The sequence below is a fragment of the Tupaia chinensis genome, unplaced genomic scaffold (assembly GCF_000334495.1).
Source record: "Tupaia chinensis unplaced genomic scaffold, TupChi_1.0 Scaffold147003_1, whole genome shotgun sequence".
Classification (NCBI taxonomy): Eukaryota; Metazoa; Chordata; class Mammalia; order Scandentia; family Tupaiidae; genus Tupaia; species Tupaia belangeri.
The window spans coordinates 722,122-737,293 of record NW_006206856.1 but is presented as its reverse complement, the minus strand read 5'-3'; the positions used below and the strand labels follow the sequence as shown (position 1 = coordinate 737,293).

The 15,172-nt window shown below is 45.0% G+C and overlaps 1 protein-coding gene across 1 annotated transcript in view; it reads right to left on the bottom strand.

Moving 5' to 3' along the window:
- RFT1 (RFT1 glycolipid translocator homolog) overlaps window positions 1-15,172 on the bottom strand; it is a 52,103-nt gene that overhangs the window by 33,436 nt on the left and 3,495 nt on the right. Inside the window, exons 2-5 of the mRNA XM_006169297.3 lie at window positions 8,149-8,234; window positions 4,925-5,041; window positions 2,918-3,107; window positions 1,381-1,482 (exon numbers count right to left, since the gene is read on the bottom strand). Of these exons, the coding sequence (XP_006169359.1) occupies window positions 1,381-1,482; window positions 2,918-3,107; window positions 4,925-5,041; window positions 8,149-8,234 (495 nt within the window). The remainder of the gene's footprint in view (window positions 1-1,380; window positions 1,483-2,917; window positions 3,108-4,924; window positions 5,042-8,148; window positions 8,235-15,172) is intronic.

The following is a 15,172-nucleotide window of genomic DNA, read 5'->3' as shown; positions in this document are numbered from 1 at the left end:
CGCACACGCCCTACAGTGAAAATCTCTCAAAAAAAAAAAAGAAAAAAAAAAGAAAAAAAAAAAACAATGATGAGTGGCCAGCAGGTGGCATGGTGGTTAAGGCGTAAGACTCCCACTGGGCCAAATGTGGTTCAAATGCCAGACCTGGCAGCTTGCTTTCTCTGTTTCTCCCTGTCTGGCAAGTGCATTCTCACTCTCTCTCTGGTCAAATTAACAAATAATAATAACTAATAAAATTAAATAAATTTTTTTAAGTATTTAAAAAACAAACAAATAATGACAAATAACCGGGGCCGGCAGGGGGCGTGGTAGTTAAGGGCACTGGACTCCCACATGGCTGACTACAGTTCATGTCCTGGACCTGGTGGCTTGCTTTCTTATGTTCTCTCTCTCTTTCTCTGTCCCTCTCTGGTCAAATTAGAATAAATAAATAAATAAATAAATAAATAAATAAAGTAATTCTTTAAAAATAATAATAATAAAAAAAAGTATGACAAATAATAAGAACTATAGTTCCAGACCAATAAAACACAGCCGAACATAATCACAGATAATGTCCCTAAAAGATGCAACTGTTTCCAAATTGCCTTTAGGAGGCTTTCTCATTCTTACTTCATTCATTTTAAACCCAGCTTTGCTGTGCTCCACAAACTATTTGTAGTTTTTGCCTAAGACATTGGAAAAAACTTCACATAAGTCATTACTAAGACTTTTCTTATATATTAATAAAAACCATAAACTGTTTTGTGCTATACCAATTTTGTAACTACCTGATCTTGGGTTTCATTTTTTAAAAATAGCACTCTAGTTATATTTTTATTAGAACTAGAAATGTGACCTAGAACTAGAAAATGATGAGAAGCAAATAAAGCCCAGATTACTAAAACTGAAAATGTACCTGTTCTGACTTGACTCATGCACTCTGAATTATGTGAGATTTCAATCTAAGTTTAAAACAGGCTCAACAGAACTTCCTCCTATTCTGCAAACGACTGATTGAATCCAGGGAAAATAATGCACAGGCAACCTGACTCCCACCCCACCCCCTTCCTACTTTTTTTCTCCTCCATGAGACTATCAGATAATCAAAGATCAATTTGTGACTTGGCCACAGAACATCTCAAAGGAGTTTTTGATGTTTGACAATGGGGCCCAGTGTGTGTCTTCACTAGGTCCCTAGGGACATCAGTCCTATCAGTGTATGGGACAGGATGGCCATGACAGCCAAAGGAGAAGCAGTTCAAGGCCAGCCTTCCTGCACTTTCAGTCTCCCTCACAAGACCGATACTGGAAATGTAAACCACACAGGAGCAGAAACAAGCAGAAAAACCAGATTGAGAGACACAAATTACATAAAAAGTTAAAAGCCATGACTCTTACCTGGGCCAAAGAGAAAATGTATAGTCCCCAGTGAGGCAAGCACAGCACAAGAAATGCTATCAGGAGACTCCTGAAGATTACCGACAGGCTCTCGGCAATCACCTGTGAAATGTGGTAATGTTGGTCAAAAAGTAAAGACGCAAAGGAATGAACGAGAGAAAATCCAGGGTAGTGGTTACCCTAGCGGTGGGGCCAGACTAACTATTGGTCATGTTTTACATCTTGGGTGGTGGGTTTATAGATCTTCAGTACATTGTGCTCTAAGATTTACACGTTATATATATTCTTTTGTATGTATCTAATAATATATCTTAAAAGATGAAGGGAAGGGACCAGCAGGTGGCGTAATGGTTATATTGCTGGACTCCCACGTAGTCAACCACAGTTCAGGTATTAGATTCAGTGGCTTAAAACTCATGCCAGAAGTTGCCATCCCCCCTGGGGGTGATTTCTACCTTTCTGTCTCTCTGTCAGGTACACACACCCTATAGCAAAAATCTCTTAAAAAAAAAAAAAGGTGAAAGGAAAGATTAGTATCACAGTTAAATAAAAAACACTAGCAAAATCTGAAAAAAACTGTACAGTCCTAATTCTTTTTTGAACTAATAACTTCATTATTAGAAATCCTGATTTTCACTTATAGTATAACAAGGGTAAACATTAGCCCTACCCGAATAGACAAATATTTTAATTGCCAGAGGGCATGTGCATTCACAAGAAAGAGACAGAGATGGGGAGTCAGGGGGAAGGGAAAAAGCACCCCTCAATGGGATGTGCTCATGCTGTAATCCCTTCTCCATTTTCCCATCCTGTTGAGATTTGGAGCAGGCACACACAGGTACCCTGCCCGTTTTTCAGGCTGCCAGGATTCGAACTGCAGTTGGACATGTGAGGTCCAGCTCCCTAAACCACGTAGCTATGGGGCTGGCCCTGGGACAAATTCCAAGTACACAGACTTAACGAATCATGCTATCTTTTTCCAAATACTCTTTTAGATACAAGTCTTCAAAAATCATTCTCTCCTATAAAAGCATTTTTAAAAAAAAAAAATTGCCTGAGGGTTGGCACGCTCACCAGAGAGAAGGGGAAAAGGCACTCCCCAGTGGGGTGTGGTCACACCATAGTCCCCTCTCCTCCATTTTTCCACCCTGTCGGGATTTGGGGCACACGCACACACAGGTTTCTGTCATGCTCTTCCAGCCACCATGGCTGGGATTCAAATCGCGATTGGCCATGTAGGATCTAGCTCCCTTAGCTATTAGGCTATGTGTAGACAGCCCTAAAAGCATTTTTTTAAAACTATGTTTTGGAGTCCAGCAGGGAGCATGGTGGTTGGGACACTGGATTATCACACGGCTGATTGCGGTTTGCATCCTAGACCTGGTGTCTTGCTTTCTAACTTTCCCTCTCTCTGATGAGCACGTGTGCTCTAGAGCAAAATAAATTAATTAATTTAATTAAATAAATAATTCTTAAGGAAAAAAATAATGTTTTCCCTATTCTTCGCATTTCCCATTCATAGCAGAAGATAACTGACCTTGAATCTGACGAACAGATGTGTTTGGGCCAAGACCCAAAAGGGCTCTCCCAGCAGTTCCACCACGGCTGAGAGAGCGAACAGCAGCACTCCTGTTCCATAGTAGGGGACAACACTGGGATTGGGCACTTCAAGCAACTGCAACCAGATATAGCCCAGGATCAAGGACCAGAACACACCCAGAGGGACTCTAGAAGGGGAAAAATCTTTCTTAGTATACTGAGTTTTAAAACAAACACTGTATAAATATATAATAGTAACACTGAACTTGGGGAAAAAACGTCATTATGAAAATAGCTAACATGGAGAACTAGCAGTTGGCATACTGTAATGGCTATATCGCTGGACTCCCATGTAGTTGACCACAGTTTGAGTCCTGGACCCAGTAGCTTAAAAACTCACACTGGGCGCGTGCACAAGTGTGCCCAAGATCCCGAGAGAACGGAGGAGAAGGGATTGTGGCATGGCCACCCCCCTGGGGGTTGATTTCTCACTTTCTGTCTCTCTATCTCTCTTTGTCTTTCTGGCGAGTGCACACACCCTATAGCAAAAACCTCTCAAAAAAAAATTGGGGCTAGCAGGTGGTGCACTGGACTCCCACATAGCAGACTACAGTTCGAGCCCTGGACCTGGTGGCTTGCTTTCTCACTTTCTCTCTTTCTCTCTCTCTCTCTCCCCCTTAGTCTGGTCAAATTAAAATAAATAAAGTTAAATAAAACAATTCTTTACAAAAAAAATAGCTACCACGGGACAAGCAGTTGGCATAATGGCTATGTCGCTGGACTCCCATGTCGTCGACCGCGGTTTGAGTCCCGGACCAAGTGGCTTAAACTCACACCGGGCGCATGTGCGTGCCTGCCCAAGATCCCAAGAGGAGAATAAAGGAGAAGGGATTGCAGCATGGCCATCCCCCATGAGGAGCAAATTCTTGCTTTCTATCTCTCTGTCTCTCTCTGTCTTTCTGATGGGCGCACGCACCCTATAGCTAAAACCTCTTAAAAAATAAAAGTGAAGGTGCTGATACATGCATCACACCCATTACCCGACACCTCAGAATGATCCTGTCACTAGCCCCATTTAAAAGATGAGGATGGTGACCAGCAGGTAGTGTAGTGGTTAAGGTGCTGGACTCCCACAGGGTTGACTGTGGTTTGAGACTGGACCTGTCAGCTTGAAACTCACACTGGGCGCATGTGCATATGTGTCCAACATCCTGAAAGCAGATGGAGGAGAAGGGATTGTGGCATGGCCATCCCCCCGGGGGTTGATTTCTCATATTCTGTCTTTCTGTCTCTCTCTGTTCTGGTGAGTGCACGCACCCTATAGCAAAAACCTCTCCAAAAAAAAAGCTCAACAGAGACTATAGTACAAAGACTAGGAATAAAAAAGATGGCACGGGAACCAGCAGTTAGCGTAATGGCTATGTCGCTGGACTCCCACGTAGTCGACCGCGGTTCGCGTCCCGGACCCGGTGGCTTAAAACTCACGCCGGGCGCGTGTGCGTGCGTGCCCATGATCCTGAGAGGAGAATGGAGGAGAAGGGATTGCAGCGTGACCATCCCCCCTGGGGGGTGATTTCTCGCTTTCTGTCTCTATGTCTCTCTCTGTCTGTCTGGCGAGCGCATGCGCCCTATAGCGAAAATCTCTCAAAAAAAAATAAATAAATAAAAAAAAATTAAAAAAAAGATGGCATAAGCCAACTGGGGCCCGGAGTAGTGACCAGGAAGAGCAGAAGCAACCTACACAGAGGAATGAACGAGGGCTGGAAACCGTCCCAGAGATCCCAGCCTGCAGCCCCTTCCAGCTCCTGGACACCGAGATGAAAAACAAGCCAAAAAGCTCCTGCAGGACAAACACTCTCACCTTCCTGTCGCACACCTGGCCCCTAGAATCCCACTGCCAGGCTGACGCTAGACACGACATAACTTCAGGCAGGGGCTGCTGACTCACTCACAAGTTAGTACGCTTGCCTTCCTGAAACTCGTCTCCTGCCAAAGCACAACTCACGTGAGCCACAAGAGGTTGAAGGTCTGGTTCCAGTCTCGCTGGGCGCCCCCACTCAGACATGCTCTGCGGAAGGCCTCTCTGGCCAGGAAGATGATGGTGGAGTAAAGCAGCATTAGCCTGTGAAGGAAAAGCAGAAACCAGCAGGGTCTCCAGTTTTGTCACAGAAAGAACTGGGATTTTTCCAGCAACAGAGAGAGGAAAAGGTCTTGGTTGTAAACTGCTTGCAATGATATGGAAGACAGTGAGCTCTTGCAGGATTTCCTCCCAGTCCAACCCATGCAAACAAGAGAGTTAGTGGGCCAGCAGGTGACATAGTGGTTTAAGGGTGCTGGACTCCCACATGGCCGACTGCAGTTCAAGTCCCAGACCTGGCAGCTTGCTTTCTCACTTTCTCTCTCTCTCTCTCACGCTCAGTCCCTCGCTGGTCAAATTAAAAATAAATAAATAAATAAAGTTAAATAAAGTAATTCTTGGGGCCAGCAGGTGGCGTGGTGGTTAAAAGTCCTAGATTCCCACATGGTCAACCACGGTTCGAGTCCTGGACCAAGTGGCTGCTTTCTCACTTTCCTTTTCTCTCTCTGTCTCTCTGTGGTCAAATTAAAAATAATAATAACAATAACAAATATAATTAAATAAATATTTTAAATTAATTAATTAATTCTTAAATAAAAACAATAGAGTTAGGAATCAAAAAAAGGAACACTGAATGTGTGTGCCTAGAGAGGTGCACCTGGGAGAGAAGCTGCCCCAGTGCAGCAGAAGCCTGCCGGCTCTGGGGCACAGCAGAAATGTGTCCCTGACTATAGAAAGAGAAAGGGACCAGACCATGACTCCACCCAGCAGGGGGACCTCTTGGTCACAAGAGACCCGACAGCCCCTCTGAGAGGAGTGGAAGAGCTACTCAGTGGAGACTCTGGCCAAAAGAATCTCAGGAGAGGCAGAAAGACTCTGCAACCATGCCAGGGGCTACAGCAACCCAGATTGGTTAGGCTTGCCTGGGTACTTCTGGGTGGGCAACACGGGGCGACTCTCCTACCTTAGTGAGGGATAACAGAAGTTTCTCTTCTGCCACACGCAGTGGCGCAGACAAAGCAAGAGTGGGGCTGCACCCAGTGGTAAGGACCCTGAGAGGCCCTTGCTGCACAGTGCCTCTGTCCTCACTGTGAACCAGGAGACAGAACTGCTTCTAAGCACCGGGCAGGCCAGATGAGGCTGTCAAAGCAGGGGCCTCTAATCTCGGGAAGGCTGCATGGGGGGAAAAATCTGAGCACTGAGAAGATTTGGCCCTCTGGGCCAGCCAGTGCATGGTAGTTAAAGTGACTGGCTCTCAAATGACTGACTATGTAGTTTGAATCCTGGACCCTGAAGCTTGAAAAACATGCCAGGCAAATGGGGATGTGTGCCCAAAATCCTCAGAGGGGAATGGAGGAAAAAGGGACTGTGGCATGGCCACACACACCCCTGCCCCCAGGAGTAGATTTCTCTCTCTCTCTCTCCCTGGTAAGCACATGCCTCCTATGGCAAAACTTAAAAATAAGTAAACAAAAAACATCAAAGGAGCTTGTAAAAAATGCAGATTCCTGGGTACTTCCTCAACTCTACCTAGTGCAAATCTCCCTAGATGATTCCTTTTGCCCATCAAAATTTGAGAACTGTCACTAAGCTCTGAGAATGGAGCCAAAAGCACATGGTTGGGGAACCAGCAGTTGGTGTAATGGCTATGTCGCTGGCCTCCCACGTAGTCAACCATGGTACGAGTCCCAGACCCGGTAGCTTAAACTCACAGCGGGTACGTGTGATTGCGTGCCCAAGACCCCGAGAGGAGAATGGAGGAGAAGGGATTGCGGTGTGGCCATCCCCCCTGGGGGTGATTTCTTGCTTTCTGTCTCTCTGGTGAGCGCACGCGCCCTATAGCAAAAAACTGTCCAAAAAAAAAAGTGTATGTTGGCAAGCATTAAACATGAAAGGCTGTCTAGAACATACTGTCTTGTTTATCAGGACAAGAAGAAACACCTGAGAAGCTATTCCGAGCACTTGCATCATTTCATATACTTCTGTGTCATTTGTGAATACAAAATGTGTGTGGGTGTCCTTGAACAGGGAGGAGGAGAGGAAAGAAACAAGCTGAATCTAGAAGACAAAGCAGGCAGCTTCCCAAGACCTCCAAGGCAAAGGGACAAGGACTTAACTCATCCCATCACTGTATCCCAGTTATAAAACCACTGAGGAGGGGGGCTTAAGGCGTTGGACTTCTACAGAGCCGATCCCAGTTCAAATCCTGGACTTGGTGGCTCACTTTCTCACTTTCCCTTTCTTTGTCTCCGGTCAAATTAAAAAGTAAATCAAATAAATTAATTAATCTTTTTTAAAAAATAATTATTTAATTTTATTTATTCTTTTTTTTTTTTTTTTTGAGAGGTTTTGGCTATAGGGCACATGTACTCGCCAGAAAGACAGGCAGAGAGAGACGACAGAAAGTGAGAAATCACCCCCCCAGGGGGGATGGTCACGCCACTATCCCTTCTCCATTCTCCTCTCGGGATCTTGGGCATGCATGCACACATGCCTGGTGTGAGTTTAAGCCACCGGGTCCGGGACTTGAACCATGGTCGACTACAGGGAAGTCCAGTGACATAGTCATTACACCAACTACTGGTCCCTCATTCATTTATTTCAATTTGACCAGAGAGGGAGAGAGAAAGTGAGAAAGAAAGCCATGAGGTCCAGGACTCGAACAGTGGTTACCCATGGAGTGCCCAGCACATTAACCATTATGCCACCTGCTGGTCCCCAATAAATTAATCATAAAAGAAAAAAATCACTGAGGAGGGAGGGAAGGGGGTGGCTCCAACCCTGCCATGACGCATGTCCTTGCAAACTGCAGAGTTCCTGCCTCCTCCACTGTCAGCAGGACAGGAACACAGGATTGTACTTGAGGCAGGGCTGGCAATGAATGACTCCCACCTTTCTCCTGGGTTCTAAGAGCAGGAAAACTGAAATGGCTGTCTGAGATGTGCACCTGGCAGCTGCTAATGGAAACACCCCATGGGTCCAGGAAAGCAACATCACCTGCTCGTACCCCTGCTGCACGCTCCTCCTCAGCCCACTGCTACAACATTCTGTCTCTGGAGAAAAATCCGGAGGTGCCACACAGATACGGAGTTTGAAGAAAACCTGACTGAGGGTGTGACCTGTGGAGAGTGGCAGGGTGCATTCCCTCTTACCTCACATTCACTACGCCAACAGTTTCCTTCGACAGATAGTGAAGAATAAATGCATTCAAGACAAAGGTGACCAACCGGAACAATACCTGTTGAAAAGGAAAAAAAAAAAAGTATGTAAGAATGAGTTATGGGGACCAGTAGCTGGCATAATGGCTGTGTCTCTGGATTCCCATGTAGTCGACTGCGGTCTGCGTCCCGGACCTGGTGGCTTAAACTCATACCAGGCGCGTGTGCGTGTGTGCCCAAGATCCCGAGAGAAGAATGGAGGAGAAGGGACTGCAGCGTGGCCATCCCCCCTGGGGGGGGTGATTTCTCGCTTTCTGTCTGTCTCTTTCTGGCAAGTGCACGCACCCTATAGAAAAAAAAAAAAAACTCTCAAAAAAGAGAATGAATTATGTTAGGAACATTTATTTTTGCTGAAATAAAAACAATGTTGAAATGCTAAAATGAAAAAATGCAGTGAGTTTTCCTAACATGCCATAATGACACACTGCAGCTTTGCCCTGGAGACTCCCATAAGATGCTCTGTGTAGTTTTTTTTTTTTAGAACTTTCATTCCCGGGCCAGCAGGTGGCATGGAAGTTAAGGTGGCTGCATACCACAAGGTCAACTGCGCTGTGTGAGTTCTGGACCCGGTATCTTGAAAAATCACACCCAGAACATCTATGTGCACCCAAGATCCCAAGAAAAGAATGGAAAAGGGATTGTGGTGTGACCATCCCTGGGGGGAAGGGAGGCATTTTGTCACTTTCTCTCTGTCTCTCTATAGGGCACATGCCCTATGGCAAACTAAAACAAACAAAAAAGACTTCATTCCAACCTCCTCTTGCCATTCCTGTTCAGTAAAGAACCCAGAAAGGCACCTGGAATTCTCCCTGATCTACTGATGAGAACAGGGAGGTCCCAATAGATCTGAGTGAGTTTCTTCGGTTTCAACGTCAAGCAAGCTAGGAGTCAGAAAGATGTCTAGTTAGTATTTCATATTGTCCGCCCCAAGCTAAAACCTTCTAGTCATGGGCCAGTAGGTGGCGCCGCGGTGGTTAAGTGTGTTGGACTCCCACATGGCCACAGTGGTTTGAGTCTGGTGGACTCCCACATGGCCACGGTGGTTTGAGTCTGAGACTTGGTGGCTTGGACTTACTTTCTCACTTTCTCTCTCTCTCTACCCCTCTCTGGTCGAATTGAAATAAATAAATAAATAAAGTTAAATAAAATAATTATTTTAAAAGAAACAAAAGCAAACAAACAAAAAAAACCTTCTAGCCAATTTAGAAGTAGCACATACTGAGCGAGTGGGGGCTTTTAGGGTTATAGCAGACTCACTAGCAATCATGAAGTCTATAATTCCTCTTTCTTCTCTGACAGATAATATCTGAAAATTACAAGAATGATATTTAATCTCTTTGAACTTTAGTCTCTTCACTTAGAAACAAAAACCCTGGGGTCAGATCCCACATGGCCAGCGCAGTTTGAAATGTTGCCCTAGCGGCTTGAAAAAAATGCTGGGCATGAATGCATATGTGCCCCAAATCCCAACAGGATGGAGAAATGAGGAACCGGAATTGCAACCTGACCACACCCCACTGGGGGTATATTCTCCTCTAGCTGTCTCTCTCTGACACCATATCTGCCCTCTGGCAATAAAACAAAGAAACACACTCACAGAAATGCTGAAATTCTTTACTGACTACTTGCCCCTTTCCAGAGAGGAGTGGAAATACTTTTTCAATGACAACTGCAATAAGATTATATAAAATGGAGGCCAGCAGGTGGCATGGTGGTTAAAGGCGCTCAACTCCCACATGGATGACCACGGTTTGAGTCCTGGACCTAGCAGCTTGCTTTCTCACTTTCTTTCTCTGTCTGGTCAAATTTAAAAAATAATAATAACAAATGGAATTAAATAGATAAATCTTTTTTAAAAATAGATCATATAAAACAGAGGAAAGGGAGAGTCTAGCTATTGCTATTGGAAAGGAACATACCTTGAAGTCTTTCAAAGCTGTCAATTTGAGAAAACCACCTAAGCAAAGAATTCTTCCCCGAGACATAGGGAATAATAAGGCTACAAGTGAGGCCAGCAGGTGGGAAATGGTTACATCGCTGGATTCCCATATAGTCAACTGTGGTTCCAGCCCAAGACCTGGTGGCTTAAAACTCGTCATGTGTGTGTGCGTGCCCAAGCTCCTAGGAGAAGAATAGAAGAGAAGGGGCTGTGGTGTGACCATCCCCCCGGGGGGTGATTTCTCTTTCTGTCTCTGTCTCTCAGGCAAGCATGTGTACCCTATAGCAAAAATCTCTCCAAAGAGCGGCCAGCAGGTGCCATGGTGGTTAAGGGCACTGGATTCCCACATGGCTGACCATGGTTCAAGTCCCAGACCTGCCAGCTTGCTTTCTCACTTTCTCTCTCTCTCATCCTGTCCCTCTCTGGTCAAATTAAAACAAACAAATTTTTTTTTAAAATATTACGCTAACTGCTGGTTCCCAACAAACAAATTTTTTAAAAAAACAATTAAGAAGAAAAAAACTCAAGACAGGGCCAGTAGTTAGCGTAATGGCTATTTCGATAAACTCTCATGTAGTTGACCGCGGTTTGAGTCCCGGATCCGGTAGCTTAAACTAACACAGGGCATGTGTGCATGCGTGCCCATGATCCTGACAGAATGGAGAAGGGATTGCAGCATGATTATCCCTCGGGGGGTGATTTCTCGCTTTCTGTCTCTCTCTGTCTTTCTGGTGAGCGCACGTGCCCTATAGCAAAAACCTCTCAAAAAAAAAAAAAAATGAAAAAAACCCCAAAAAAAAAAAAAAAAACCTCTCAAAAAAAAAAAAAAAGATGAAAAAAACCTCAAAAAAAAAAAAAAAGCTGCAAGTAAGCAGGGTTGCTAGATGGTGACACTGGGAAGGGGGCGACCCTCACTAAGTCAGCCCCCAACCCCTGCACTCCAGCAGCAAATGAATCACTTCTGTGTTAACCACTCTCAGGGTCACCTGCGAACAGCTATAATTTCGAAGATTCAATCAAAGAATGACTACTATGGGCTGAAAAATCTCCAGGAAATGGTATAACCAAAAAGGGAGTAATCCTGCCCCTCAAGTGTCAGAGTAGTAGGAGCTCCAAAGCCAATCGTCATCTGCACTGCTTTGGAGTCAAGAGTGACCTTTTGAGAGTCCAGTGGAAGCTCCGTAGCCTCTCCTTAGGAACACGAGAGTACACACTACACACCAAATGCTCTATTCAATTTTACAGGGGTTTTGTCTTGTTCAGAGATTTTTGCTATAGGGAGCATGTGCTCAGCAGACAGAGAAATCGCCCCCCCCAGGGGGGGGATGGCCATGCCCACAATCCCTTCTCCAGTCTCCTCTTGAGACTTTGGGCATGCACGCACATGGGTCTGGCCTGAGTTTTAAGCCACTGAGTTCAGGGCTTGAACCACGGTTGACCGCATGGGAGTCCAGCAACGTACCATTATGCCATATATTGGTCCCAATTTTAGAGGTTTTAAGCCAATTCATGGAGTCTTTACTGGAACCCTTAGCTAAGAGTCTCAACTCACCACTTGGTTCTTAGGCCCCTCATGTGACTTTTATAGGCCTCAATTTCTTTCTCCTGTCAACTATCTCATAAAGTTGAAAACAAGGATCAAGTGAGACTGGACACGTGAACGCATTTTTGAAAAAAATGCATACAAATAAAGTCATTAATATTTTCATTGTGGCCAGCTCAGAGTTAAGACAGAATAAGCTTTCAAATTCTAGCTGAATAAAATGTAATTACAAACTATCTGAAGTGTCTACACTGTAGTCTGACAAAACATCCAAGGAACCTAATAATTACTAATTTTTTTTTTTTTTTTTTTTTTTAAGTGAGAAAGAACAGGGGTAAAAAGAGGTACTTTGACAGTGTCATGACCTGCCTTTCCCAGTCCCCCAACCAGCCAGGACTCCAGGTGAATACCACCACCCCTGGCCATTTAGGCTGGTCTAGGAGTGGACCCCAGATCTCCAATATGACCCCAGCCTTGTACCCTGCCACTTGTACCACTATGGCTGGGTCTGTGGCTATTTTTAAATAACCACACGCCCACATTTAAGAACCTTCAAAGTTGTTGTCATCTAAGAAACATAACGTCTAAAGTCTACCATGTCCCCTCATTGGTTTAAAGAACGGTTTGAGTTAATGAAACAATGAGCTTGTGGTTGCACATGGGATGCAGCGTCTGCTCCACACAGTGGCCTTTACAGCTTCATTTACTTCTTATTTTTATAGCCAGAGGGTGCCTGTGCTTGCCAGAGACAGAGGCACAGAGAGGAGCAGGAGAAAGTACCCCTGCAATGGGACATGGGACACACCACCATCCCTTCTCCATTTCCCCATGTTGGGACTTGGGGCACACACACACCTATCTGTGTGTTTTTCAAGCCACTAGGGCAGGAACTCTATGTAGTCAGTCATGGGGGATCCATCTCCCTTAACTAGTAGGCCATAGGACCAGCTTTCTTCACTTAATTTTGTAAAGGACTTAAAAAAAAAAAAAAGATTTATTTAACTTTATTTATTTATTTATTTTTGACAAAGAGATAAAAAGTGATCAGACACGTGGGAGTCCAGTACCCTTATCCACCATGCCACCTGCTGGCCCCAGTTTTGTAAAGGACTTTCTAAAAGCTCTTAAAAGCAACCAGATAAATGTGTAGAAAGTAAGACTCAGAGAGAAGTGATCTGTCCAAGTCACACAACAAGCAAATATACACGCTGACCTTACAGGAAGGCCACCTGAATGCTATTCCAGTGTGGGTTCTGCTACAACTGTTTTCTTTTTATGAAGCTAATCTCAGAAGAAAGGTAGAAAAGGTAGAAAAATCAACATTGTGGATAAAGCACTGAACTCAAAACAGTTATTTATGCAGCAAAGTTAAAAAAAAAAAAGTAAACTTAGGGTTAGGCAAAGAATGCCTAACATCTATTAAGTACACATCACGTGAGAGGCTTTTACATATTTTATGCAGATTATCTAATTTCATGCCTACCCTGACCATTTAAAAAGTCCCCATTGCAGGGCCAGCAGGTGGCATGGAAGTTAAGGTAGCTGGATCTCACATGGCTGTGTGGTTCAAGTGCCAGGCCTGGTGGCTTGAAATATAAGCTGGGCAAGTGCGTGAGAATGTCAAAAATCCCTAGAAGAGAATGGAGAAGGGACTGTGGTGGCCACACCCGATGGAGTGTGATTTCTCCTTTCCCTCCCTCTCTGTCCCTCTCCTACAAGTACACAGGCCCTATAGGGAAAAACAAACAAACAAAACCTCTTTACCAGGAACCAGGAGATGGCGTAATGGTTACATTGCTGGACTTCCACGTAGTTGACCAGGGTTTGAGTCCTGGACCTGGCAGCTTAAAACTCACCCGGAGACCAGCAGATAGCATAATGGTTACGTCACTGGACTCCCACGTAGTAGACCATGGTTCGAGTTTTAAATCCAGCAACTTAAAACTCACATTGGGTGTGCGTGCGTGCCCAAGATCCCAAGAGAATGGAGAAGTGGACTCCCACGTAGTAGACCATGGTTTGAAATCCAGCGACTTAAAACTCACATTGGGTGTGCGTGCGTGCCCAAGATCCCAAGAGAATGGAGAAGAACTGCAGTATGGCCATCCCTCCTGGGAAGTGATTTCTCGCTGTCTCTCTGTCTTTGTCTCTCCAGCGAGCCCATGGGCCCTATAGCAAAAATCTCTCTTAAAAAAAAAAAAAAAAAAAAAAAACGCGCAGTAAATCCCATGAGGATGGAGAAGGGATGGTGAATGGCCCTCTCTGCTAGGGAGTGATTTCTTGGTTTCTGTCTCTCCTGCCAGCGCACATGCCCTAGAGCAAAAATCACTCTAAAACAAACAAACAAACAAACTCATTTCCCTAATAAAAACAACTAACTTTTACTAAGTAGCTGTAAGGTGCCGGGCACTTACCAGGCATGATTTCATCTAATCTTCCTTATGACTCTATGAGCTTGCATTATTGTTCTAATTTAAGATAAGAAAACTGATGCTCAGAGAAGTCTTGGGAATTTTCCCCAAGGGTTCTAGCAAATGGTGAAGCCCAAACTCCAGCCCACATTTGCTTGGTTCTTTCTCCAAGTGCCTCACTAAGATAAAAGGGATTCAGGGCTTGTGTGAAGTAGGGTTAATCAGCTCAAGAGGGAGATCTAGAGAAATTGAGCCGCTCAGAATGATCAGTTCCTGAGGTTCCAAGAATCTTTAGATACCATTTGGGACAACTGGCACATATATCTGACAGATGACAAAAATTAGGGTCAAGAGGGGAAGTAATTTGTCCAAGGTGACACAGACCGAAGTAAAATGAAGCCTACAGTTACTAAGTCCTTACTAAGGACCAGGTACTGAACTGAGTGCATTTAATTAGAATGATCCCAACCAATCCCTGCAACCTTGACCTAGGTACAACTACTCCTATTTTACCAGAGAGAGGGTATAGTCACTTGTCCCATGTCACACAGCAAGTACACAGGTCCAGTCCAGGTCCCTATTCTCTCCTATGCCACATGGTCTACTCTGAGTGGGAGTTGGAGAATTTGAGGGTCATGGATGAGATGTGGAGGAAATGAACGCTTTGCCCTAAAAATTCTAGGGCCAGCAGCGTGGCAGCAGTTCCGTTGCTGGACTCCCAGACGGCCAATCACAGTTCGAGCCCCGAAAGCGGAGGAATGTGCCCTTTGTGTGTGTGTGCCCAAGATCCTAAGAGAATGAAGAAGAGACTGCAGTGTGGCCACCCCCACCCCATTCCGTCTCTCTCTCCAGCGAGCCCACGCGCCCTAATGAAAAAGCCTCTACCGAAAAAAAGAAAAAAATCAGAATCTGGACTACGAAATCCTGTCCCTCCATCGCCACTTGCTCTAACCCTTTCTTCCTACCATATGGGAAACACAAGGCTCAGGGGAAAGGGGCTTGTTTGCCACGGCCCAGCCATGACTATGAACGCAAGAGCCCAATTCGAGGCCCAGGCGCCCCGTC